The sequence below is a fragment of the Aythya ferina genome, assembly GCF_964211825.1.
Source record: "Aythya ferina genome assembly, chromosome: 1".
Taxonomy (NCBI): Eukaryota; Metazoa; Chordata; class Aves; order Anseriformes; family Anatidae; genus Aythya; species Aythya ferina.
In genome coordinates, this window is record NC_140296.1 from 166,780,826 (window position 1) to 166,808,410 (window position 27,585).

The 27,585-nt window shown below is 46.2% G+C and overlaps 2 protein-coding genes and 1 long non-coding RNA gene across 8 annotated transcripts in view; all 3 read left to right on the forward strand.

Moving 5' to 3' along the window:
* Positions 1-3,956, forward strand: part of OSBPL8 (oxysterol binding protein like 8) — an 89,521-nt gene extending 85,565 nt beyond the window's left edge. For all 6 annotated transcript variants that reach the window (XM_084516327.1, XM_084516328.1, XM_084516330.1 and 3 more), the window contains one exon: positions 111-3,956. In XM_084516327.1, the coding sequence (XP_084372453.1) occupies positions 111-246 (136 nt within the window). In that variant the 3' untranslated portion in view covers positions 247-3,956. The remainder of the gene's footprint in view (positions 1-110) is intronic.
* A 60-nt stretch (positions 3,957-4,016) lies between these two features.
* On the forward strand, positions 4,017-6,316 carry BBS10 (Bardet-Biedl syndrome 10). The gene is made up of 2 exons (XM_084516360.1): positions 4,017-4,255; positions 4,337-6,316. The coding sequence occupies exons 1-2, from the start codon at positions 4,038-4,040 to the stop codon at positions 6,285-6,287; spliced, it is 2,169 nt and encodes a 722-aa protein (XP_084372486.1). The 5' UTR covers positions 4,017-4,037; the 3' UTR covers positions 6,288-6,316.
* A 312-nt stretch (positions 6,317-6,628) lies between these two features.
* On the forward strand, positions 6,629-24,652 carry LOC311435429. Its single transcript, XR_014692134.1, has 3 exons — positions 6,629-7,255; positions 22,909-23,072; positions 23,345-24,652. It is a non-coding gene; the product is annotated as an uncharacterized lncRNA (long non-coding RNA).
* The last annotated feature ends 2,933 nt before the right edge of the window (positions 24,653-27,585 follow it).

A 27,585-nucleotide genomic window follows, 5' to 3' on the forward strand; every position in this document is an offset into this window, starting at 1 on the left:
AGTATTTCATAGTTTTCCTCACAGTTTGTGGTCTATAGAGAGCCTTAAAATACTAGAAATGCCAAAATGTCTAGATAGTAATTTACAGGATATTATTCTGTATCTTACAGGGACATTATGGCTCTACGAAATCGAGTCACTTCTAATTCACCGACTGTGGACAACCAGTTTCTGCAGCTGAAGCACTATATCTTCATTTTACTCCTGGTTCTGCTACAGCTTATCATTAATTTCTTGTTCAAATAGGAAGTGTGAACAAGGGCCTTTTGGAACTGGAATGATCAGTTACTGGGGACCATATTTAAGCTGGACTTTAAATGATGCAATATTATTTAAAAGAGCCCTGTAGCAACAACTTACAGAACTTTTGCCTCAGAGTCCATGGTTCAGAATCATCCTTCCGTCTACCCAGTTGAAGTAAGAATTGTGTAAGTGCCAGTACACTCTTGCTCCTGGTTTGTGCCTCTGTTTCACAGACATACAACATCAGCCTTGTGTTTTATATCACGTCACACGCTGTACTGATGAATCTTCACCACGGAATAGATCAAATTGAAAATTCAGAGGTCAGGCACTGTAGATAGGACATGATTCCTGGTATGGTAGAGTAATAAACAAGCAGACTTTGTTACATTTCAACTTATTATTTTTGTAACGAAGTGACTTCAAAAGCGGCCATGCTTACCAACATTTTTTGTAAATGGTGTTGGATGTTTGGAAGTAAACTTTTCTTTAAGGTCAAACAAATATGTTACTATACAAAGGTCATGAATGTTAGGAACTGTTGAGTAAAAAGCTGAAGTTTCTGGGAATTGTGAAATTTAATGTCCTTAGTTTGTTCTGGAGGTATGACGGTTTTTATCCTGAATAACTGTAGTGGCTTATAAACCAGCTGTTTTAATTCTGTAGTTTTAAAACTTCAGACTCTTCATAATTACATTCCTGCATCTCCTGTACAGAGCACATTTCTACTAGTGCAGCACCTGGAAAGGTAACTGTCCGCTCATATTCATGAATTGCACATGTTGAGGACTTAGGCTATGTTTTTTAAGCCTTGATAAATGAACAGCTCTGAATTTACGTTTGTGTATCGCCATATCACAGTAAGAAGACAGACTGCTGATGCCAGGACTCTCTTATTTTTGAAACAAAATGTGAAGATGCAAAGTTATGCATAGTATGTAGCAGGAGCTGAGCTTCCCAAAGGAAAGACTGTGTAGAACAGAATTTGGCCACTAACATCTCACTTGCAAATGAGAAGTGTGTGTTTACAAGGGAACCAGCCTCAGGAACTGTGGGACAGCTAACAACACACGTCGGAACAAACAATAGGGAAACACTGCTTGTTAGATTTGTCCTTCCTACAGTATCTGCTAACTGAACACCCCGATGCACCTGTTCATTAAGCTGAGCCATACACATTTATGTGCAGCTTAAGTTTCAGTTTAGAAGCAGGGTTTGCAACATTTCATTTGAAGAACTAGATGCATGTATAGAACTTGTAAAATTTCATCCAAAAAAAAATCAGTGCCAGTGTTTATCTTGTGATTTCCTTACACAAGTCAAGCCTTTCCACCTTTGTATAAAGTCAGAAAGGAGCTGTAGTATTGTAAAGCTACTTTCAGCTACCCAGATGAGACAATGGGAGGATGGGAGGCACAACGCAAAATGCAACCAGGTTTGTTTTCAGTGGATCCTGTCAGAAATCAAATCCATCCTGCACGGTGGAAAGTTCAGAGGTCATTTTTGGCTTTTTTGGCATGTCCTGTCAATCCCTTTGCTATGGACAGCCTTACTGAGTCTCCAAGTGATGTCATATTCTGTTCTGCATCAGTCTTGTCCAGTATTTGGTGAAAATACTATTTACTGCTGTTTGTCATTCAAGCTCTTACATTCCTGCAGCTGACATCTTCACAGCACCTCACTTTGTTTTACCTTTCCCCTTCTCTGGGCCTCAGTGATGTAAAAGTTCTTTGCTTAAGCAGTCGACTTCAGCTTATTTCTTACAGCTTCATGTTAGAAATGCTAGTTCTTAAGTCTTTTTCAGGCATGGGGACTCTATTATGTCTACAACTGATGAGACAGAATTTGTGAATGTAGAAAGTCCCTCACTGTTACGTTTTCTGGTGTTTGTTTTGTTTTGTTTTGTTTTTTAATAAAAAGAAACAATCCCTAAGTTAGCTCTCTAACAGAAACTGAAGTTGTTTGCCATATATAAAATGGCAAACTACTAATATTATAGTATTATTGTAATCTTCTCAGGATGAAATTTGACCATTCACTATAGTGGTCAAATGTCAAAGCTTCACCTGTCTTACAATCCAAGTCAGGTCCCTCTGTACACGGGGCTAATATAAGAGGAAATGAGCGAGGTAAAAAATAAATCAGAATTGGGGCAATAACTTCAATCTGCTAAAATATCTCAGCTAAGTTTGTGGTGCTGAAACTCCTGAATGATAGTTAAAAGCTTTTTATCTGCCTTGTAAATAGAAATGTCCTTCTGCCCTTCTATGTTGATTTTAATCATGTCTATTCAAGATCAGTTATTAACACAGACTGGATGTATTTCTACATGAACTGCATGGTAGTGAATGTGGATTTGACACAGCTAGCTGGCAGGCTGTATGGTATCAGACAGCATCAGACTAAACAAATGCTCCATATCTGAAATTCATGAGTGGTTCAAGACAAGAAAAACTTGAACAGAGCGAAACAAAATGCCTATGCTTATTTTCCTTTTCAACTTACTTTTTAGAGGTTACTTCTGTTGTGAAAGTGTTTTTCATCATGGTCCAGGAAGGTAAAGGACGTGATGAAACTTTTTACAATTGAAACTGCAGACCTCTGCTTGACGGTATGGTCAGATTTCTTAAATTTTAAAAAGTACATTGAAATCTAGCATTTGGTAGGGTTTTGTATGATGTTCCCTTATGTGAGTAGAATAAAGCAATTTCTTGCCTGACTCTTACAGTACAGCTGGTCACCGGCCTGGTGCACAAAGCCTTTTCTCTTGCACATCACCACTGCTAGAGAATCACCATTTAACCATGACGTGTGGCTGATCTTGAATATTATGTACTTAACACTGAGCTCTGCACAGAGTTGCTACCTTGACTGTACAGTTTGCAGATTTTTGAGGGCTGTAGCCTCCTACTGGTTTTTAAAGTTTAAAACAGCACTTGTTTCCACATTTGATTTACAAATGTTGTTTTTTGTTGTTGTTGTTTCTTGTACAGGAAGTATTTCAGACTTTGTTGCCATGTGGTTTTGTTCTGTTTTGTTTTCAAACGCACTCTAAGCCTTTAATTTGCCATTTAGGTACAGATTGCCTAGTTAGGTACGGATGACCTAAGGTTAAAAAGAGTAAATAAGCCATGTGAAACATAGCAAGTAGCAGTTTCAGCAGCAGGTGACGTTCCTTGCATTTCACATGTCGATTACTTTGAAGTAGGTGACATTACTTACTGAGGGCATAGCCTGGGGTTTTTGCCTCCAGTTTAATCTTGTAAAGAAATTCTTTTATAGGTCTACCTTTCAAATACGATGATGGTGGTTTCTTTCTTTTTTATTATTTGTTTGTTGCCCTCCTGTGCCTTTGGGATTTGTTTTATTTTATTTGCCGGACTAGTGTTTATGAAACAGACTTTGGATTCGACGTGTAGTCTATTTTCTTAAAGGCTGTTATTTCCCCACCGTTTATGTAAGTGATGTATCGCAAGGATTCTGCCCCTCTGTACATTTTAATGATCCTTTTTGAAGGGTTTTCCTGAAACCACTGAGAATGTCGCAGATACTCGAGTACTGTCAACAGTGCCTTCTTGACGGGCTTCGCGCTGTTCCGAGACGCGGGTGTACGGTTTGTCGACTTTGTGCCATACCTAACGCCCCCCTTTTGTCAAGGCTTGTGTGTTTGAGAACCGGCTTCCCTCGCGTAGTGAAATAAACACAGAAACTCCCCTTTGTGTCTCTTTTCTCGCCGCGGCGCGCTCCCAGCCCCTCAGGACCGCAACCGCTGCGTGAGGCGGGCGGGTGCCGCCATGTCGCCGCGCATGCGCCCCGCACCCCCCGCGGCCATGGCGGTGGCGGCCGCGGGGCGGCTGGCGGAGGAGGCGGCGGCCATGGCGGGCGCGGTGCGCGGCGCGCTGGGGCCGCGGGGCGGGCGGGCGCTGGTGCTGCGGCCCGACGGGCGGCCGCTGCTCACCAGGGACGGGCGGCGCCTGCTGGAGGCGCTCTGCCTGCAGCCGCCGACGGCCAGGTACCGCGGGGGGACGGGGAAGGGCGGAGGGGAGGGAGCGGGGGCGGGCGGCGGGCGCTGACCGGCTCTGCGTGTCCGCAGGGCGATGGCGGCCGCCGCCTGCCGGCACCGAGGCGCGACGGGGGACGGAGCCAAGACGTTCGTGCTGCTGCTGGCCGCCCTGCTGCGGGGCCTGCGGGCGGCCGGCGGGGCCGGGCGGGCGCTGCCCGACTTCCAGAGGACGGTGCTGGAGCCGGCCGCCGCGCTGGGGCTGCGCCGCCACCTGCTGTCCGCCTTCCCCGGGGGCGAGGCGGAGCGGCGGGTAGACCTGGCGGCCCTGGAGGCGCTGCTGGACGCCTACCTGCGCGGCAGGGTCGGGCCGGGCGAGCGGCCGCGCCTCGCCCGCCTGTGCTGCGAGTTCCTCGCCCGCTGCGCCGCCCGCAGCCCGCCCGCCCTGCGCCTCCTCGGCCGCCATTTCGGGGCGCTGCACGCCGCCGTGCCCGGGCTGCCCCTCCAGGGCTCCACCGTGCTGCCCGGGGTCCTCGTCCGCAGGGACTTCGCCGCCTACAGCCCCAGCAGCGGGGCCGTGGGGGCCGTGCTGGTCAGCGAGCCCCTGCACGCTGCCCTCTCTGCAGCCGGCGTCGAGCTCGTTGTGGGCTCCGAGGGTCAGTATGAGGCTGCCCGGCGCTGGTGCGAGGCCAGGACAGAAGCTGTGGTGAAGCGCTTGCGGAGCAGCAACGTGAAGCTGCTGCTGTCGAGCGTGAAGCAGCACGATGCCGTTGCCTACTACGCGAAGCTGCACGGCGTGTCCCTGGTGGAGTGCCTCTCCTCAGAAGAAGTTGACCTTATCCGTGAGCTGACGGGAGTCTCGCCCTACTCGCCTTCTGGTGATCACGGGTGTGGTGAAATCACAGACACTGCAGTGGCGACGTTTTGTTGGCCCTTGCTGCTGGGCTCCAACAGATACGTTCACATCGGCTTTGCCAGCAGCACATGTGCCTTTCAGCCTCATTGCCTCGTGCTTTGTGGGCCGGTGGATGGTGTTAATGAGCAACACGCTGCTGCCGTACAGGGGGCGTTCACGATGCTACAACAGCTGTTTAAAACAGTTGATGGGAGGGAGGAATGGGGGTCCAAAGGTGAAAGCCAGAATGATGCCTCAGATGTCTGTAGCAGGCATTCTTCAGCTACTCAGAAACAATTTACAACAGAAAATATTTATTGTAACAGGAATCAGGTTTCTGAACATCAGCTGAAAACACACAGTGGTGAAACAGAGACACAAATTGTAGACTCCGCTCTAAAGGGAAGTGAAAATCCAGCAGGTATGCAAACAGCTTTGCAGACACCCTCAAATCCTGCCTCACACAGCGAAGAGTTAAGTGTTCCCTGCAAAGGGGCTGGCTCTTCAAGCAATGCACAAGAACCACATGCAAAATGCAAGTGTTCAGGTGAAATGCACAAGGGCTATGAAAGTGATTTACTGGTGGACCATCATAAGAATTATAGTACTGCTGTATTAACAACAGATAACACTAATACAGTTACTGTGTGTGAAAGCCTAGATGTCGGTAAAGATCTAGAGAAAGGTAGCTGTGGTAGAATTCCATTCAAAACTGAAGAGGGTTGTGTAAGTCCTGCTCAGAAATATTCCAGCTCCATCATAGAAGCAGGATCAGTTTTGCCAGTAGGAGGTTACTTTGAAATCTTGTTACATTATTATATTCAGTACTACGCAAAGCAGCTTCAGCAGTCAGCGGTAACTGTCATATCCAGCGTAGTTGCTGATGCTTTGTTAATTATTCCGAAGTCTTTATATGGGACCACAGAAGGGAACAGCTTTGCCAAATTTTATCTCAACACTACAAATGCCCTCAGGAAAAATCAGCCCCTGCCTGTGAATGAGAAAGGCTTGGAGTCAGTGTATTGCAAATACCAGTTAGTAATTTCAGTTCTTCATTGTGTTGCAGAGCTTCTCAGTATTGATTTAATAATCGGTGTTAAGCGGCCACTACAAAAAATTGAGGATAATGACTCAGATGATGATTTCTGAAAACATAAATAAAAAATGTTTTTTCATGATGCGTTTTCCTGTGAAGTGGTCATGTTTCAAAATTCAGTGCTAGAAATGAAAAGATCTGGTTTTAGGTAAAAGGGTAAAAAATGACGTGTGACAGCTGGGAGAGAGGAGTGAGAAAATGGAGAGAAAGCCAGCCCTGCAGCCCCCAGGGTCAGTGCAGCAGGAGGTGCTGCAGGCAGGCAGCAGCAGTTCCCCTGCGGCCTGTGGAGAGGCCCCTGGTGGAGCAGGCTGTCCCCCTGCAGCCCATGGGTCCCACAGGGAGCAGATCTCCACGCTGCAGCCCCCCCATGGGTGGAGGAGCCCCCGGGGGAGCAGGTGGATGTGGCCTGGAGGAGGCTGTGGCCCATGGAGAGCCCCCGCAGGAGCAGGCCCCGGGCCGGAGCTGCAGCCCGTGGAGAGGAGCCCACGCAGGAGCAGGGGTCTGGGGGGAGCTGCCACCCATGGGGGACCCGTGCTGGAGCAGTTTGCTCCTGGGGGATGGACCCCGTGTTGTGGAGCCATGTGAGAGCAGTTCTTGGAGAGCAGCTGCCTGTGGGCAGCCCCCACAAGATCAGTTGGGGAAGCACGGCATCCCATGGGAGGGACCCCACAGGGAGCAGGGGCAGAGAGTGACCATGAAGGAGAGGTGGAGGGGAAGTGAGGGATTGACCACAGCCCTGGTTCTCCTGTACCCTTTGGGGTCTGGAGATTGTAGAAGAGAATTGAGACTGAATTTGAGTCTATGAAGAAGAAGGGGGGGTGGAAGGTATGTAGGGGTTTTGTTTGTTTGTTTGTTTTCATTGTCCTATTTTGTTATTAATTGACAATAAAGTAATCTTCCTCCACCCCAGTCTGCTTTACCCATGACAGGAAGTGGTGAGTGATCTCCTCATCTTTATCTCAACCTACGAGGCTTTCTCCATCACGTTTTCTGCCCCATTCTGCTGAGGCAAGGCAGTGAGGTAAGCAGCTATGTGGGTACCTGGTGACCAGCAAAGGCAGCCCAGCTCATGTGAGATGCAGCGTTTTTGTGCTCCATTGGCATCAGCCAAACTAGTAGCAAAGAGGAAAATCACTGAGTGACTGGCCAGCATTTGCTGTGGCAAGTTAGTTTACGTGACATTATTTAGTACAAGTATTTGGTCTTCTGGGCTGAATTGTGCTCCTGTAGAAGCAGGCTGTGTAATCGTGGAGAATATTTACACAGGTAATAATGCAGTTTTGTGTGGAAAACCTAGGATAGTGTTTAAGTTCCAAGTTTAATTACTAGGAGTATTCTGTTTTCTGCTTGTTTTTGTTTGTTTTTCACACAGCATTTTCACCCTGGTAAGATTTGCTCTAAGCTTCGTATTACCAGGATGTGAATTTACCTCTTTTGGTGCTGTGTGAAAAACTTGTTGTTTGTAAATGAAGGGCTACAGCTGATGGATGTATCACAGTGGTTCTCTGTGTCCCGTTGAGAGTATTGTGTAATATCTGCAATAACGGATTTATTGACTTTGTTTTTTAATTTACCATTCAGTAAAATGTAGTGAGGATATCTAAAATCATGGGCAAAAAATTTTGTCTGCTGTAGCTGAGATGTTTACAACTAGAAATCAGATTTTTTTCCCATTAGTTTATGCCGTTGGTTTCTGTTTTTGAGCTTCTTCAGGATAGTGTATCTACTGCTGTTGTTTGAGGTGTTTTGGCAGCAATGCTTTTTTATATATGGCATGATGATATATAGTATGATGCAAGGCAAAGGTAAGGCAAAGGAAAGGCAAGGCAAGGCATACCCTTGCCAAGATAATATGTTATTGCTAATAACAAGCACTTGCCACAAAGAATATGTAACAACTTATGAGTCACTGAAACATATTTGAAAGATTAATTTTATTTGTGAGAAAATTATATGTTTAGAATCAAATGATAAGGGATTTTTTTCATCCTGTGAAGCATAAATGTCCAAAAACGCAGGAGCCATTTTTAAGAAGAAATGGTACCTACCTTATGGTAGACAGTAGGGCCCATGCTCAGAAAATCAGTAAGATACTTTCTCCTGCACTGGTTTAAATAGGAGATAGGTACCATGGTGATATTGCAGATTTGGTTCCAAATGAAAGTTGCTGTTTGGAAGTCACTGGGTGCCTTAATACTAAAGATGTAATCATCAGTCAGCTGCATTCTTCATTTACTGTGCTTACGTCTAAAGTATGCTAGCTACAAAGGTGTATTCTGTGTTGCCTCTAAACCAAAAGCTTTCTGTGGTTATCTTAAAACAGCCCTGAATGTGAATTGCTTTTTATTGTGTAGTGCAGTACTTTTATACTGTTTCTCTTGTTATCTTTATAACTGTCTTCCAAAGTCCACAGGGGGGTGATTAATCATACCGCATGAGAAGATTAAGGAAGATTAAATTCTTCGCTTGCATATATCTCCTTGTTATATGCACTAGAATTGCACTACAGTTGTATTCACCTGAGCTTGTACTAGGTTTGTTTTTTTTTTTTTGTTATATAACAAGTCTTCTATTAGCTGTAGAAACTTCCTTTTGCATTTCTGTTTTTTATCTTTCTCATTACTATTTTTTTTTTCTACAAGTGTTCAGGTTAATCTGTCCCCTTGTCTTTTTTTTATTACTATTATTTTCAATGTTCTTTTAAATCTCAAGAGAGAAGTTAGCTCAATATTAAAGTGAAGAGACTTTTGCACTTGAATTATCTTGAAATCTAAGAAATACTTAAATTTTTCAATCACCATTAAAACTAAGATCGAGTACAAGCTGTATTTACTGTGCTATTTATTTCATTATTACGATTAAGACTGAACCAATCAAGAGAGTAATGTCTGAATTTGTAAACAGTGGCTTTGGAAATATGCTGGCTGCAATTAACACAATTATAATTCTGCTGCAGCATTCTGTGTAAGGCAGTATTTGTATTCCGTTAATGAAGCTAGAAATAGATGCTTGGATCTAATACAGAAATTACTTTTTTTGTTGTTGCTTTCAGGAGTAAGAATTTTAATTTTAGCACTCCAAGACTAAAAACGATGACCACAAATATGTAATAGGTTTAATATGTAGTGGCTTCATTATTACATAAATTGGTAAAACACTTTGGAAGTAATGCTTATGCCTGTGGTAGATGGGAAAAAAAAGAGTTGAGTTGTGCTCTCTGTTTAAAAACACTTCTGGCAGAATGAGTAGCAAATAGTTTTTTGACAGAAAACACTGGTTCAGTGGACAGTTTATTTCTCATGAAACCACCAGCAGATAAAAGACTATTACACGGAAGCTTTGATTCAGTGCAGGATTAGGGGCACATGCGTAATATTGCTTCCTGTGTGGTTGCGTCCTAAGCCACCTGCAGCAGAGCTCACTACAAAGGATAATATTTTCGTTTAAGGTATTTAAAAAATGTGTTGTTTTACAGAACAGAATCTCAAACCCGTTCTTGTTTTGAGATCTCCCGTAAAACAATTCAGCACGGGGATCTTTCTTTTTGTAATTATCATGACCTACTTTCAGTGGGAGTCTTCATTTTCCAGACTAAGCATCTGCTTCAATATTACCCTAAAATGTAAATGCAGAGAGTGAACACATGGCAGGGATTTCTGTGTGTACATGGGGAAAAGGCAGCTCCAGATGAGAGTTACGTCTCTTGAGATTTTACCATTAGGATTGATACGTGTCTGGTATCATGTATGAGGATTATATTTAGGCTTTTGGAACAACGAAAGTCATTGTAGAAGCTGCTGGATTATATTCATGAGGCAAATAAACGACACAGATCCATTTCCTAAACCCAGAAATACTCTGAGGCTCTTCACAACTGATGCAGTATTGAAAAAAGTGCAGGGTAGTTACACAGTGCTGCAAAAAATATAATCTGCTGTCGGTGTTGACTGTGTTAGAGATGTTTATTGGCAAGAGTGTTTGTTTGTTTGTTTAAATTACTGGGGCAGCTGTGGCAGTGGATCCCCCACTTCCTGGGGGTAGCAGCTCAGCCTTGCTCTCCAGCACGGAGCTGCTGCTGCACTTCTAAGCCTTGCTGGTACATGGAGCTTCCAGAAGTCTGTTGTTTGCCTCTCATCAGTGCATTCTTAGCTCGCAGAACAAAGTCAAGGGGAGCTTATTTGATTTTCTGATTGATGATTTTGTACATGTGAAGCCTTTTATCATAACTTACACATCAAAGCCAGAGTGGTTTAGAACTGTGATACTTTAAGGACAATTCTTGGTTACAATTACTTGTGCTTCCCATAACAAAAATCAGTTTTCAGCATTTGTAACTCAGCCTGGATATTCTCTTGGGCAGAAGTTTTCCCGCACTGTGCAAGGAGTGACTGCTTCCTGCTGACATACCTGGAGAATTTCGGCCAAACAGTTCAATTGTTTCAGGAAAAGGAATTAGGAAAAAACAAAACAAAACAAATACTTTGTTTCATCTTAATTTCATCTGATCTTGTATTTGAGCTTCTCTGCAGTCCCCTTGCTTCACTGCTGGGAGGGCTGTTCTGCAGTTTCTTCTTTGTTGAGAGAGCTGGAAAGAGATGTGAGCCGGGGAGCAAAAAAAATCTGAAGCCAAATTTCCTGCTTCCTGTCCTGGGTCTGATACCAGGTGCTGCTGGGCTGTCTCCTTGCCTGATCCATTTTGGTGACTGAAAAATCTGAAAGCTTCACAAACGTGTATAAGAAGGGTCCTGTTGTGCCTTAGTTATATGTGAGACAGCGCAGCTTACCACAGTATTTATGGATATGGCCAATTCAGTAAAGTTCACAAACTCTACAGTGTGGGTAAGTGGAGGGATTTTGTGGAACTTCCAAACAACCAGTGCTTGAAACGCAGCAAGGACTGGAAATCAGGATGTGTAGTATGTTCGCTGCAATCTGAGTCATTTCTAGCACCATGCAACATTATTCATAGAGGCACTTTCTGAGCCTTGATGGTTATTAGCGAGTGCTATCAGCATCACTGTGTCCCAGTGACATATCCTATTTCAAAAGTTCGCCATCCTGGCTGTAATCCTAAGTGTAATAGAAGATAGATGGCTTGGATCAATGAGAAGGAGATGATTAGTAAACAGGCAGGAAAAGGGAAAATTCCTTCTCCTGTATCACTGGGTCATTGCTTCTACTCTCTGCTTGACTGTAGAGATCATGAGACGGTATAATTTAGGGGTAATTGCATGGATGTGTGGGTGGAGAGAGGGAGGGGCCAGAATAAGAGAAGACAGGAGATAATAAGACCCAGTTTGAAAGGCAGGGAGAGGGGAAGATGTAAACTGAATGACGAATATAGCATAGACAAGGATTGTCATATAGAAGGAAAAATATAGTGGTAGACATAAATGGGAAGAAGCAGCCACAGCTTCTATACTGCCTTCCCTGAGGATGCAGAAAGAAGGGGAAGACATCATATTCTTCTGCTTGCTTGGAAAAGTGGCAAGAGATGGTTGCCAAATTGGAAAAAAAAAATATAATAATAAAGTCCTGAAATTAATTTTCTCCTGTGCTGAAGTATGCAAGTAGCTCCTTCAGAAAGCATTGGGAGGAGCCCCAGAGACAGCCCATCCGCGTATACCAGAGCAGTCTGGGCCATAAACTTGCAACACCCTGAGATAACGATTCAGATTTCTATTACTGAAGCTCAAGGAGTCTAGGGGTGGATGCAGAAATGGCTGGGTGTGGATTTGATTTGTTGAGATAGAACAGCTTGTCCTCACTGCTCTGAGCCTCTGGAATGGTTTTGATCCTCAGGTTTTTACAAGATACGCGCTGAAGTCGTCAGTAAAACTGGGGTTTGCTCCCTGGCCTCAGTGGCAAGGGGTTCCTGGCTTGAGCTCGTGTGACTGCTTGTGTCTGGGAAATGCTCGGCAAGCTTATGTTACAGGCATGTGGTAAATGGGAAGACATGGAGCCTAGAAGCTACCGGATTTATTGCTTTGAAAATAATTGCACAAACTCTTATTGAACTCATAAATCATCTGATAAATTTGCCACTTGCTAGGCCTTAGGTAATTAATCTAAATTTACTTGTGTTAGGTGTAGAAAGCCTGTCTAGGACATTTAAGTTTATTTTACATAGTGAAATATATGAACTCAGTGCTTTTAGTCTCCTTATTGAATTATATGAAAAAAAAAAATATTTTCATGTCATTCTGACTCCTCATGTGACTGAAACATTTCAAGAGGAAAAATTATTCTGAAATCACAGGTTTTTAGCAACTCATATACCAATCTCTCTTATTGATAGTGTCCTGTTTATTTAATAGCTGGCTCTCATACCTACAAAAAGAGGTCTAGTGGTTTATCCCTGCTGAAAACAGCAGAGATCTACCTCTGCGTCTTCATGCCCAAACCTCTAATCCAAATGTATTCAAGTGATTTTAAACTGAAGATACCAAACCTATGGGTAGAAGACCAGTACAGTTTTTAATTATATTTTATTGTTATATTGTATTATATGTTATATAGATCTACACATTTTTCCTAATTAATACTTCTAATTGTTTTTCACAGTACAAAAATATTAAAATGCATAAACAAGATCATAAATTGTTATCTTGCTTTATATGAAACATATTTCAGTTCTAACCTTTCATTCTATGGTGTCTGGAGGTTTTTATAAATATGACTAATATCTGACTTTTAAAACTGTGTATTGATTCAGGAATTGCCTGACTCTGGCTGTAACACTCTAGCTGCAAAGATCAAATTAAAATAAAAATGTGACAAACACCTCTGAATATCTTGGAAATCTATTACTGCAAACCATTGGGAAAAAAACAATGAATTTTATCTTCTAGAGTTTTATAACAATGTATGCCTGAGGTTAGAACTGGGTCCCAGATCAGCAGCATCTGCAGGCTGTGTTTAGTATCTCATAAACTGCAAAGCTTTTCAACAATTTTACCTTTACATTTTGGTACTGTTCGGGTTGATAACAATGTCTGAATCTATATCGAAAAGCAGAGAAATAAATTTCTCATCATTATGCCCTCTGGATTGCTGTTGTCAGAACGAGTGGGTGTTAACATCAGAAGTTAGAATAAATGCTCCTGCTTTGAAATGCTGCCTCTACAGCTCCTAATGTTACTGCACTTGTCATTGTGAGCTTCTAAACGCTCTAGTTTTCAGCTTTGAATAAATTTGTTCCACTCATAAAAACACCCACATCTGTAGGAAGGTGTGTGTGTGTGTGTGTGCACCTTTCTTCAGCTTCCATAATGCGCCAAGTCGTGTTTTCCCTCTCTGATTTGCCTGCCTTCTGCTGTTTTGAAGCGCCACGTGACACTGGCCATTATTTATGCATATTTTTTTCCTCAAGGTTGAGCGTTGTCATGTTTTGTTAAAACCTTAGATGTCAGAATGTCTCTTGACTTATTACTTATCTGTTCACATATATTTTAATTACCCTGTTCAGAAATTATTTTAGTACGAGAGTCATTGAATGATTCAATAGAGAACAGCAGGTATGAATATTCAATTTAAAGAAGGCAAGTCCTGAGAACTTTTCAAACTTTTCACTGTAATTAATGGCTTAGACTTGATCATAGCTGGATTCTCCTAAAATGGTTTTTATTTACCAAAAAGTTCCCAGAGTGTCTTTATAGTTGTTCAGTGTTATCCTATAAGTAGTTTGCCATTGGTATAGTTAGTGCAGTGGTGAGACAGCAACCTACATTTCTAGGGAAATGACTAACCAGCAGTTGGTGTTCTGCAGGAATGGTTGTCAAATATCATGGGATGAGACATTGGCTGATCAGGAGACAGATATTAAGACCCTGGGGTTTTATTATAGCTGCCACTAATTTACTGCAAAGCCTAGGGTGAGTCGCTTAATGCCTCTGTGATTAAATTTTCATCACGGGATAGTAGTGGGCTTCGTATTCATAAAGGTTTCAGGCCATGCTTTAAATATGCGAATCCAAAGATGGTTGTGTATGCAATCACAGAGTGTTAAAAATATAAAAGAAATGTATTTGGACTTCCACTCAGAGTCTCAATTATCTTCATAAGCTGTGGAAAACTTTTTACTGGGATCTCGGATTGATATTTTGTTCTGATTTTTACCTCTGACATGTGTAGGAAAACTGAGATGTTAGTAAGGAAGCTGACACAATTTCTTATGTTCCTTTCTTCCTAATAAAGGAAAGAAAAAAACCCTCATAAAGGATTTCTGCACGCAGTACGGTGAAATGTTTAAAATGCAGTGCTTTTAACAAGCCGGGCCCTTTCCCTCGCTGCAGCCGCGCATTTGTTCCCCCGTTTCCCTGAGCCACTAAACAAGGCTCGAGCTGCAAGCAGCCGGGAACAAACTGTGAGTGGAGTATCTGGCACAAACAAGCCGTGGGGAGGAACGCGCCCATCTGCTGCATGCGGCATTCGCTGTGGCGAGGAAATAGAAACAGAGCAAAGCCAAAGCCCTGTTTCTTCGCCCTCAGCCTCAGGAGAGGCACAGGGCCTGCAGATGGCCTGGTGGCTGCCAGGAGTGCCTGCCGCAGGGCACGGGCAGGCCTCATGCAGCAGGCCCCAGGTGCTGCCATGGGCTCCAAGCTCGCTGTTTGGCCTCCACACCTGGGTGCTGGTGCCGGGGTTTTGTCAGGAATCGTGTCTGGAGGGTTTGTGAGCCCACTGGCCCACGGGAGGGCAGTGAGAATTAAATGCGCAGGGATGGGGACCGTTTTGTGGGCTGTGCGTGTCACGAAATTCTGACATGTGCTCCTGTGCATCACCAGCACGGGTAAAAGTGTTGGGATTCTGCTTTCACTGCTAAACCTTCATGGTCCTTGTAAAACAGTCTACGTTTTGGAAGACTGCTGCCATTAAAATGCGTCCAATATGTACATGTTACTCATGTATCTCTGGAATTTTGCTTCTTTCCCCTTAGATACTGGAGATCACATTTATTGAACAGACCGGACACTGTGCTTTTACTAACAACAGGTCCGTCCCAAACCTCTGGTTCAAAATAATACCAGATATTTTGTGGGATCCTAATCCACAATTCTTCGATTTCAATGCATCAGCCCTAATGTACACAAGAGAAAGAAGCAAATTTGTTCAGATTTTGTCCACTAGGCCAAAACCAACCCTTTGTTTTGTTTTGGGGATTGAGTTTTTCTGGTATCAAAGATGATTTAGCTTGGTTGGGGGACAGCTGTCTAATCCATAATTCACAGGCTGCCACTTCTATAGCCCTCCTGAACACGTAGGGTGTTGTGTGTTTATTCATGGGAGTGGACACGTTAGGTGTAGTCAGCTTGCCATCATGTTCTGAGTTTAATGTGTTCAGAACTTTAATTTCCACGGGTACCTTGACAGAGCATCCTAGCAGCAAGTAAAAGAACAGAGAGCCATGACTGTATTAAAAAGCTGACTAATATCCTGAAGGTTATATGGGAAAGTCAGAGAACTGAATCATGTGCCATTAGCAACTGAAACCCCTATTTTCTGTTTCAAAAAAATGGTTGATGCATATTGTTGCTCATAAAACAAATGACAAATTTTGGTTAAAATCCAGTTGCTGCTGCAAAGGAGATTTACCAGAGAACTACAGCCATGCCAGCGTGTCATCAGGTGACATTAAATGCCAGAGCACTGATGGAGTTGGGAAGGCAGGGAAGGGTTTTTTTGGCTTTGCCCAGGAGGCACAGGAGGACAGAGTGGTCTCATGCCCTGGGTTACACATAGCTGGAAAGCTGCCTAGCTTCACTGCATGCTGAAAGGGGTCACGTGCAGTGGTTTGTCCTAATAAATAAAAATCAAATGCCAGGACACAAATGGAAAGGATACAGGGTATGCAATCCTGGAGTCTAAACTCCCCTGCATATTTGGTGAAAAGGAGACCTCTTTCAGGTTTTATGTTTTCTTTCTTTGTGTCCTACATGCAAGATACTCCTCAGAGTGCAGGTTTCCCTGGCAGAGGTGTGAAGGGTTCAGGTGCATGAGGCCAAGGACACTTGGGAAGGGCTGATCCTAAACTCACAACGCTGACAAGATGCTTGCATTGACTCAACACATCTAACTCTGGCTCTCACTGATGTGCAACGGGAAGGGGAGGTGGGGATTGGGTCGAGGGGGGCTGTTTGCGTTCGTCTCTGGTTTCAGTGAGAGCAGCGAGCCTGTGGAGCCAGCTCAGGATATCTGCTGTCTGCAGGGCGATGACGCCCATTCCCACTGAGCTGCCAAAGCCGCAGGAGCCAGAACTGGCAGGCGTTCAGAGGCCAGCCACCGGCACTGCTGGGGGCACAGCCCCCACCCTGGGACTGGCAGCCCCTCTTCGGTTGCTGCAAATGGCTCTGGAAAGGCTTGTGAAGAAGAAAATTTAAAGAAAGTAAATAATAATAATAAAAAAGAAAAGCAACACTTTATATCAGTAACAAAAGTAGATGTTGACCTCAGCTGCCACATTTGCTTCGTGCCCTGGATGCTCTTGAATGACCTATACAAAAGCCGTGCAGGTGCATTTGCACAAAAGAAAGCTGGCTCCCCTCTACCTCTTTTTTACCCTGGATGAAGGGAAGCCTCTTTTTTTTTTTTTTTTTTTTTTTTTTTTCCCTCTTTCCCTTCTTCTCCCTTTTCCTTTTCCCTCCTTACTGTCCCAGACACTGCATCACAGCATTCAGTGTTACCAAGTGGAGGTGGTGCAGCTCCCTGCCCTGCTGGTCTGCTTGAAATGTCACCAAGGAATGGATGAAGGGACCTGAAGAACCAAGACATTTTGCAGCCACATTTGTGGGGGTGTAAACCAACAGGCAAAAGGCTGTCCTGCTATGGTCTGCTGCCCTTATTCCTATCCCTGTTCTGCCTTGCTGTTAACATTTTTTGTAACCTGATTGCCAGCAGCTTTCAAGGAAGCATCTGGTCTCCTGCAGGCTGTTGGCTTAACAGGAAAAACAGCTCCAAAACATGGAATAGCATGGGTTTTGTTGTTATTATTTGGTTGGGAGGTTGTTGTCAGTGTTTTGTTGTTGTTGTAGATTTGTTTTTTTTAATGGACAGAGGTTGGATTTTCTGTTTTTTTGAATCCCTGTTGTTATATCCCAGGTTTTAGGCATAGGGGTGTGTGCCCTCAAGCCACAAACTCTCCATATTCCTCATGACAATTATGCAGTCATCTGGATTTGGGGCATAAGGGAGAGGCAGACTGCCGGGCTCGGTGTTTCGCTGCTGGCTAGGCAGGCTGCCTTTCAGTTCGCATCAGCTCCATTTAAGACAGACCAGCAGAGCTCCGTCTGCAACCAAATATCACTGATGGGATGAGGGGAGGGCAGGTCACGCCGTCAGAAATCTGCCCAGTGCTCCCTGCTAAACACAAGCCAGGAGAGGCTCATGGTCCTGGGGACTGCACAGCAGCCAACTGCACAAAAGAGGCACGCTGTTTGATTTCATCTCTCTTCCTAGCTAAATTGTCCACCCCCAGCTGAATTTGTCCACTTTTCTATGTGGTTTGTGCAGAGCTTTTACTCAGTATTTTCGCTTGTTGTAAGCGCTGGTCTCAGTACAGTTGGTGGCAGAAAGAAGCACAGCAGAGGCCGCTGATTAAAAGTAATGACCATCTTGGAAGAGGCAGCAGTCAAAGCTGAAACCTCTCAGCTCTCTTCATTTGCTAATGCTGTAAAAGTTGGCAGCTCTTTAAATTGATGATGGCCTGCTAAATTCATCAAAGGTTTTTTTTTTGTTTTTTTTTTTTTAATAAATAACCCACCAGAATGGCAAATTACCTTTGGAAATAACAGCATTGTGATATTAAGTTCATCTAAAAATAACAGTGAAAAACGTAACCTATCTACTAATTGTTTTACTTCAATGCCTTTTGCTGATATTGAGAGCTTTAAAGAGCTCAGTAGTGATTTCAATTACTGGGGTATAAATCCAAAAAATGACGGTGGAGTTGGTCCAGATTTACATAAGTATAAATGAGATTTTAAGAAATGTCTGTGTAGTTTCCTTTCAGGCTTTATATCTAATTATCTTAATTAGCCTCTCAATTCAAGGGTCTAATTTCCACCACAGTTAATGAATTGCACTTATACATGGCGGTGAAATTATCTTGCCAGTTTTTAGGGAGCATTCGAAAGACTCCTAATGAGAAAAGGAGCCTCAAACTTCTCCAGCTTTGTTTTTCCGAGCCTAAGGACTAAATATAGTATATATTCCCCAGAAAATGTGAGTGACGGGGATTAGTAATTCATGAGTGATGTGGCCCATTTACAGTCTTAGCTGCACAGAATTCACTGTGGCATGGAGAGCATCAAACAAAACAACCCGGCTGACTTTCATGCATTTAGAACAATGAGGAATAAAGGCTTAATCCGGGCTAAAACCGCAAATGCTCCCTGGGTTTAGTTAACACCGATGAAAATATTGAGTAATAGCTAAGAATTAAGCTGAAAACTGAATTTTAAAAGGCAGAAAAGTAATGAATAAAAGCCCCAAAGTACAAAAAGGGGTAGCTGCAAATGAATTTGTGTTACGTGATAAAGCTGTCATCTGCTGAAAGCTCTTGCAGAATCACAGAATCACAGAATTTCCTAGGTTGGAAGAGACCTCAAGGTCATCGAGTCCAACCTCCAACCTAACGCTAACAGCCCTCCACTAAACCATATCCCTAAGCTCTACGAAGTAGACGAAGTAGAACGAAGAAAGTAGACGAAGTAGACGAAGAAAGTCCTCCCCACAGCCAGGGTTTGTGTCTGACTGTCAGTGACTGTCTGACTGTCAAAAGTCCCTTTTTGGAGAGGCAGTAGGGTGTCACTTCAGCTCCCGTGGTCACCAGCAGCCGGTCATTTCCACACAGCTTCCTTTTAAAACAGACCTTGGTGCTTGGCACAGGATCCCCTGGAAGGGCTGCCCCGATATTTTGAGCTTGGCCACCCTGGAGGGGATGGGTGTAGGGGGGTTTATGTGGCAAGGTTTTGGTAGCAGGGGGGGCATAGGGGTGGTTTCTATGAGAAGAATCCAGAAGCTGCCCCATGTTAGGTAAGGGCCCATTGCTGGCCAGAGCTGATCCAATTAGTGGTGTTTGCCCCTCTGTGAGAGCAGATTTAAGAAAGGGGAGGGAGAAAATGCTGCAAAACAGCAGCTGGGAGAGTGAGGATTGAGAAGCAGCCCTGCAGGCCCCCAGGTGAGTGCAGCAGGAGGGCAGGAGGTGCTCCAGGCAGGCAGCAGCAGTTCCCCTGCGGCCTGTGGAGAGGCCCCTGGTGGAGCAGGCTGTCCCCCTGCAGCCCATGGTCCCATAGGGAGCAGATCTCCACGCTGCAGCCCTGCCATGGGTGGAGGAGCCCCCGGTGGAGCAGGTGGATGTGGCCTGGAGGAGGCTGTGGCCCATGGAGAGCCTCTGCAGGAGCAGGCCCCGGGCCAGAGCTGCAGCCCGTGGAGAGGAGCCCACGCAGGAGCAGGGGGTCTGGGGGGAGCTGCCGCCCACCCGTGGGGGACCCGTGCTGGAGCAGTTTGCTCCTGGGGGATGGACCCCATGGTATGGAGCCGTGTGGGAGCAGCGCTTGGAGAGCTGCTGCCTGTGAAGGCAGAATCAGTTCAAGAAGGACGGCATCCCATGGGAGGGACCCCACGTGGAGCAGGGGCAGAGAGGGACCGTGAAGGAGCTGCAGAGACAAAGCGTTAGGGACTGACCGCAGCTCCCATACCCCCATTCCCCTGTGCCACTCAGGGGAAGGAGGTGGAAGAGCATGGATGGGGGGAAGGCGTTTTTGGTTTCTTTCCTTTGTTTCTCACTTCTCTAGGTTGTTAGTAATAGGCAATAAATTTTACTATCTCCCTACTCTGAGTCTGTTTTGCCCGTCACGATAATTGTTGAGTGATCTCCCTGTCCTTATCTCAACCCTTGAGCCCTTTGCATTGTATTTTCTCCCCATTTCCCTTTGAGGTGGAGGTGTGAGAGAGCAGCTGAGGTGGAGCTCGGCTGCCCACCCGAGTAAAACCACCACAACGGGGATGGCTCTGGGTGAGGGACGTGGGGCCGTGCCCCGCAGCCAGGTGCTGCAGCCATCTTCGTGCCTCGCCTCCTGCACAGCCCCTCCTCAGCGGAGAAACAGCAAGCTTCAAATCTCCCAAAATTATCGAGTAAGCTGCTGGATCGAATAACCTTTAAATGACTGGCATGTGTCCAGTTCTTGAGATGCATACTGCAAACCTGGCTCTTTGTTGGGTTTTTGTTATTTTTTTTTTTTTCACTGTGCTGTCCTAAAGTAACTCGGTAGCTTGACTAAGAATTGCTGTGCTTTCCAGCGGAGGTAATGAGCAGTCCCTGTGAATTATCCTACAAAAGGACTCCTACTCATGGTCTTAAAATATTGCATATTATATCCTCCAGTTGGAAGGCAGAAACTGGCCCTTTCCCTAATTGCAGCTTCTTTTTGTTCTCCCCAGCCAGTCTCTTAGAGCACAACCCGATATTTAAACCTGCCCCCGTACATTTGTTCAACCCAGCCTTTTTCTGCTGTTCCGGGAAAGGCGAAGTTGGTCCAGCTGCACCACCAGTAGCTGTGGGTAGGAGGAGGTGTTTGTTTGCTGCTTTCTGTTCTCCTGTAGGAATAACCCTGCTCATTTCTGAAGTAGGTTCACAACCATGGCTTTGAGCCTCTGCTTTGCCTCAGGTAGGACCGCAGGCACGGGATTTTGCAGCAGTTGGGTAAGCAGCTTGCACTGCTGCTGTGCTCAGAGCGAGCTGGGCCTGCAAGCGAGTTGTTACTGAACAGCAGGGCACAAACCAGGCTCTCCTTCACTCTGCTGAATCGCATAAAGCAGCATCTTGCTGGAAACATTTCTTACTCTGGACTTTTCTCCATCACAAAAAGACGTTCTTAATAGCCAAACCACAAATGTATTAAAGTATATTTGCCTTGTTTATTGTAGCATTTTAATCTGTCAGATCCTGCGATGCTAATGCAAATTAAAAAGGCACCCAGTTTCCTAGTGTGGTTTTGCTCTGTGTGTATCAAGCACAGCAGCTTTTGAAAAAACAAAAGCCACTTCTCCCCGCTTCCCCTCCAAGCTATTGGGAAAAATCTCCCTGTTTCTCTCCCTGTAATCTGCCAGCAGTCCCGCAGTGGCTTCAGAGAGGGAGTGGGGGCAGAAGGGGAAGCCGGCAGCATGCTTTCACAAGAGGCTCTCCCAGATGCAGGTTGTCCCCATTCCTGTGTGCTGCTCCTGCTCCGGCCAGGGAGGTGCAGGGGATCAGCATCACACCAGGGGTGCAACCTACATTCTGATTCAGTGCTGATGGAAGAACTGCAGATGCACAGGAGTTTTCTGTAGGCTTGCCATGTGCTGGAGCCTTTTAATTCACGGAGGGAAGCACCAATGTCCTTTCGCATCCAGCTCTCGCACTGGAGTCTGCATTGGCCCCAGAAAACCACAGGCTTTACCTCTCTGCTACAGCTCGATTGCCCAGCACACAGCAGGTGGCTTCTGGAGAGTAATTAAACTTTTTTTAATTACAATTATTCATGTATTCTAGGCTTTTTGTCTACTTGAACGGGTATTGAACAGGCATATGGCTGTCTTGAACAGGTATTTTCCAGCCACTTCTCCTTCCCAAATTTTAATTAAAGATGTCCATAGAGCCACTTTCTCGCCATGTGTAAAGAAGGGTTTATCCTTTATTATAATTATTATTATTTAATCACCTCCACTGACTTTATCCTGGCCTTATCCTGGGTGAATGCATGCCTGAAAGAGATTCATCAGCTCAACACCCTTTTTGTACTGTGGGGCCCAGACAGCATTCAGGGTGAGGCTGCACCAGCACCGAATGCACTGGGAGAATGACTTCTTGCGACACGCAGCTGAGGTCCCTCGGGTCACCGCTGCGAGCTCAGGTGAAGCTGTGTCCACCCTCCCCTAGGCTGTTCCCACCTGGTCCTGCTGCCACATCAGCCCTGGGGAACACCCTGGCTGACACCACAAACCAGGACCAGCAGCTGAGCGATGGGAGCGTGCGGTGGCCAGTGGACAGTGCGAGGAGCCTCAGAGCAACATCTAACATTTGTTTGTTGAGCCGGTGGTGGGAGAGCTAAGCCAACACGGTGCCTGTCCTCCCTGCCTCCGACTCGACTGGATTTCTGTGACAACGACGCCTTGTGCAAGGCTCTGATTCAAAAGGACTGCGTTTTCCCCAGCCTGCCCCCTCAGACAGGCCCTCTTGCAGCAGCCGATCTCGCGTCTTGGTAATCAGCCTCTGGTTACCCGCGAGGAGGCCTGTCCCTCTTGGAACAAAGCCAGACACTGCATTCTTCCAGAGGAAAATAAATCTCAGGGGCTAATTAATAGCTCCCTTACACTGGCATAAATCTGCTGCAGTCACTTAGAGCGGAGCAGTAAATTGAAAGGACAGTCAGGCGTCCTATTCCGAGGGAGGAGAAAGTCTCTGGAGAATTTTTTTCTCAGTTTCGATTCTTTCCCTTCTGGTTTTAATTTAATTCTTTTCACAGTAAATAAACAGAGACTTCCACATAAATTTTGCTCTGCGTGAATGAATCTCTGTCATGCTCCTTCTCCCTTGTCATTAAGAAATGTTATAGGATGAGCAATGCTGCCTGTATTGAATAAATAGGAAATAACGGAGAAAATAGAGTGAAACGAGTAAATCTTTCTGTCCATTTCCAGCTGAGCTGACTGTAGGGCAGAGCTGGGAGTCACAAGCTGGCACCTGTGGGTGGCTTGCAACCAAAAATCTCCCCAAAAAGCGGGAGTTTCTCCAGGTGCCTCACCCACGTGCAGGCAGCTTTTACCAGTTAAGGAGACGGAGGACGCAGGATCTCTTACAGCAGGTAAGAGGAGAACATCCAGCTCTGCTTTGCTGGCCGGGGGCATCACTGCTGGCTGGAGAGCCACGCCAGGATGGGCAGCTCCAGAGAGATCCTGCTCAGGAGCCAGGCTTTGCATTGCCTACCTGACTCCTGCGTGAGCACCGGGCTGGCAACAGGGCAGCTGGGAAAGGGGAGTGCTGCACTGGCTTAATTCTATTTTATTTTTTTTCCCTGCCTTGTGCACCCCTGGCTTTCTGTTTCTCTCTTCCTCTCCTTATCTCTCTTGGCCTCAGATGACAAGCAGATGTTATGCTCTGGGAGCTCAGCCGCTGTAATGATTTTTTTCATCCTAAGAAACTGAATCTGGAACAAAGCTTTAGGAGAGCAGAGCCAGCTGCTCCAAAACCCCATGGAAACAGCCTCGCTGGGGGCGCAGCTCCAGCCACAAGTCCTCAGGACTGGACTTCTCCAAAATCCTCTTCTGCTGCTACCTCATGGTGCTAGATGTGGAGACACCACTCAGCCACAGCCTGCCTGCCAGCGAGTTAGAGCCCTTGGTTTGGGTTGCAATGCAGCTGTAGGAACTGTGCCTCCAGTATATCACAGCCCTGGAGCAGCACCATTTGGGGTTTTCTCCTGTGGAAACCCAGCCAGGTCTGAACAAATCCCATCCTTCAAACCCCAGAAGTGCAAAGGAGCAGCTCACCTTGCAGCCCCTCACAGCTGCTCTGCTTCCCTGGCCCCTGTACTTTCGGCCTCTGCTTTCTGCAGCCAGAAACGTGAGCTCACGATCCACCTGCGACCAGCAGCCTCCACTGGGTTCCTCTGGGCTCAGGGACTGCCTGGAGAAGTCAGAGCCGAGCAGCAACCGCTGTCTGCCCATCCTGAGCCCCAGATGCCTTCTGCTCTGCTTTGCCCAGGTGCTCTACCAGTGGTGTTTGCCTTGGCAAAGTTTTCTTTGTTTCTTTTCCCCCTTTATCTCTAAAGAATTGTGTCATTTCTGTTGCCTGACTGTCGTGCAGTCACCTCAAGCTCTCTCCTTATGTTCCTGCTGATAAGAGCACAGGGGGATTTATTTTCCTTCCAGGTGCATGGAGGACCATGCACCAGCTGGCTTATTTTTTTGAGGCCACAGATGGTTATGTGATGTGCTCTGAGGCTGTTGATTCAGGAGGACCCTTTTGGGGATCAGACAAGCCCACCCTGATGGTCAGTGGGTAGCTGCAGCTCTGAACTCTGCCTGGCTCCTCCGCATCAGGGCAAGCAAGGGGGCAACGAAGCCAGCCCTGGAGACTGTCCCATGGTGGGCACTGAGCAAGCCTTCCCCCCAGCAGCTCCTGTGCTCCTCAAGCCCATCCTTCTCCCACAACAGGCAGCTCCCTGACCTGGTGCCTGCATCTCCAGGGGGCTCGCAGCCACCTCATGGGGCTGGAGGGGCTTCAGGTCCAACCGGGCACCACACAGCACCCCTGCAACAAGGGGCAGCAGACACCGCTTGTCATGCTCTCAGAGAGCTCAGCCACCTGTGCTTGTTCTCGTTTTATATCTCTGAAGCTCAGCCCAGAGTTTGGCTCCTAAAATAAATGTGTCCGGAGGGTGCACATGCCTGTCTTCCCCTGCTTCATGGCAGCAGAAAGAGAAGGGCACTCGCTGTGCCCTGCTCCTGCTTTTGTTTTGAAGGCTTTGAACAACAACTGGCATTTATTTTTGTCCCTGATAATGGCTCTGTTCCTGCTCTGAAATGAGCAGTGTTAAGCCCGAACAACTGGGGCGTCCTCGTTCAAGTCCGTTCTGTTCTCACTGACCAGCGCTCACCCGCTGCCCAGCGGATGCTGTTGCTGCTTGAAGATGCACAGTTGATGTTTGCTAGCTAGCAAGATGTGAATTTAAGCAGAAAGCCTCTGCAAATCCAGAACACTGCACTGGGGTGGGGCACAGTCCTATAAAACACAGCATGTGGGCAGCACGCCCATGGCACCTCACTCGGCACACGTGGACACGGGGCTGTGTCCTGCAGCATGTGCCGCTCTCGCTTCTCATTCACGCTCTGTGACCACAGCCACAAAACCTCTGAGGAGGCAATTTCCTCACCTCGGAGCTCCTCCAGCCCTCCTCCTGCAAGCACCATGGCTAAAGCACCCGCATTTTGGCTCACGGGCAGCCTCTGTGGGGCAGCGTGGCTTTGGGGACATCAACATGAAGATGCCCCTCAGCAGGACGCATGGTGTCTTGTCACCCAAACTCTGCCAGGAAATCGGCTGAGGTGATGGAGAGTTCAGTGGGGCTAATGGGGTAATTAATACCTCAGTGGTGTGAACAGACGTTCCCCTGCTTCAGGTAGCTTTGGGTCAGGACCATGTTTACTAGAGCCTGATCCTCCCGTGCCCACTGGAACTGAAACACCGTCAGATGTTGTCTTGTAACAGAAACGCATTTGTCACTCGAGTGTGTTCTCAGTGCATGACGTTAATCCTTCTCACTGCTCAAATGAGAACTATTAAGTAAATTGCTGTTAATTAAAATCACTTCCTAGACAAAGAAGCGAGTTGTGTTTCTCCTGCTCGGGTGAGGCTCGGAGATGGCAGGGAGAACGGCACATCGGGAGGGGGCTGCAGCAGTGAGACCCTGCATGAGGACACGTGGGGAAGGTTTCCTGCCTCAGCCCTCAGTTTTGGCTGGCTCACAGAGGGGCTGCTGCTTCTTTGGAAGAGGGACAAAAATATTAATTCAGAGCCTTTTTGTACTGGGAAATGTTATCCCAACCGCTGGCTGGCCACTGCCCATACAGAGCTTGCTGGTATCTCCAAGCACACCCCTAAGTGTTTTCTGATGAGGATTTTCATGCAAATATTAATAAAATAAAAATCAAGGCTTTTGCTTTGCTCTTGTATTCTTGCTGGAAAGCTTCTGTTTTCAGGCAGAGCAGGTTGAATACTGGAATTTTTCCAGCAGCGCTCTCAGCACTTTCCTGACATGAAAGTGATGCAAAAAAAATGTATTTTCAAGGACACTTGAATGAAGTGCATCAGTCTGTGTCATCTTACCAGTGAAATTCCCCAAATGGAATAATTTAAGATTTTTTTTTTCACGGAGCTTGATGACTTCCAGAAGTCTCTTCTTATCAGCTCTGCAGAAGGTTGTGGATATGTTCTTAAAAAATGTATATAAAATGGGGCTAGATTGTGTTTGGATCACACTAACCCCTAGAAGAACAAATGCCTGTTTTGCAGTGCATTTCACTGACATAGCAAGCAAGCACTAAGCAGAACTGTTACACAGAGGATCAGCGACCTGACAAAACAGCAAAGCTCTCTGACGTGACATTCAGCAAACACAGCCTGACTAAGGGCGGTGCAGCAGCTGCTCAGCAGCTGCATTTGGAGGCCACGTTAAAACCCAGCAGAGCTGTCACCTGCTGCCAGGTGCCGGTGTCACCATTTCCCCTGTGCCTGGGGTAGGCTGCAGCGATGGCACGCTGCGGCTTGCAACAGCAGGATGAAGTTTTGGCTGGCACGAGCTGTCCCAGCACCTCAGCATCAGGTACTGGAGGTAAATGGGCAGGAGCAAGCTGCACGTCGTGTTTCTGGGTGCTGGCAATGCATAAGGGCATGACATGGGGGCAGGAAGAGAGGCAAGCTCTCTGTTTCCTCATTGTTTTCTACAGCCATCACCAATCAACTTTATCTCCAGCTGTATAAAAGCATATGCAATATATATATATTTTTTAAATATAAATTTTATATATATACATACATATCTTACTAGTAGTGTACTATCTGGCTTGCCTGTTTTCATCTCAGCTGCTTGCCTGCGGTGCCTGTCCCAGCCTGCAAGCCCCGTTTGGCAGAAGGGCTTCTGCGCCCTGCGCCCTGCAGAGATGTTTTATGCAGCCTTTTACATGAATGCAGTCCAGGAGGAGTGCACCACTTATTCCCTGGGCTGTCGTATATGGTCATAGATGGAGAAAAGAGTTCATCCAGATTCGGGGGCAGACATACAAGCCTCTCTTCAGAAGCATCTCTTGTCCCAAAGTGGCTGGTCAGTCTAAGCAGACCAGACAGAGCATAAGTCATATTTTTAATCCATTCAGCAGCTCAGGTGTTTATATGCCTTCTTGCAGAGATCAGGGGGAAATGTTTGGCAGGGCTGGGGCTCAGATTTACCTTTTCTGAGCCCTGCTGTGACTCGGGCAGGAAGGCCACCCGACTGCGCCAGGCACAGGAGCCGAAGCACCCGCTGCCACGTGTCTCCTGCCAACCACAGCCATGGCTTTGGTATCACGAATTTATAAGTCTCTCCACAGATAAATTACCATTTACGGTTGTAAAATGAGGAGGGTCGGCCATAAAATAGAGAGCTTTTGTTTATGATGGGTGTGTCTGAAGCAGAGCGTCCAGCTGCCTGCCGATCCGCGTGCTTGCCCTGGGGTTGCTCTGTGTGGGTGCTGTGACAGAAGGGCCCCTGCTGGGTTTTGGCACCCCAGGCTGGTGACAGAGGCCCTGCCCTGTGAGGTGACACAGCCTGACACTGGTCG

Coding starts and splice junctions, on each gene's coding strand:
- BBS10 (XM_084516360.1), top strand. CDS start 4,038: ATGTCGCCGCGCATGCGCCCCGCACCCCCCGCGGCCATGGCGGTGGCG. Junction 4,256..4,336: donor CTGCAGCCGCCGACGGCCAG/GTACCGCGGGGG, acceptor GCGTGTCCGCAG/GGCGATGGCGGCCGCCGCCT.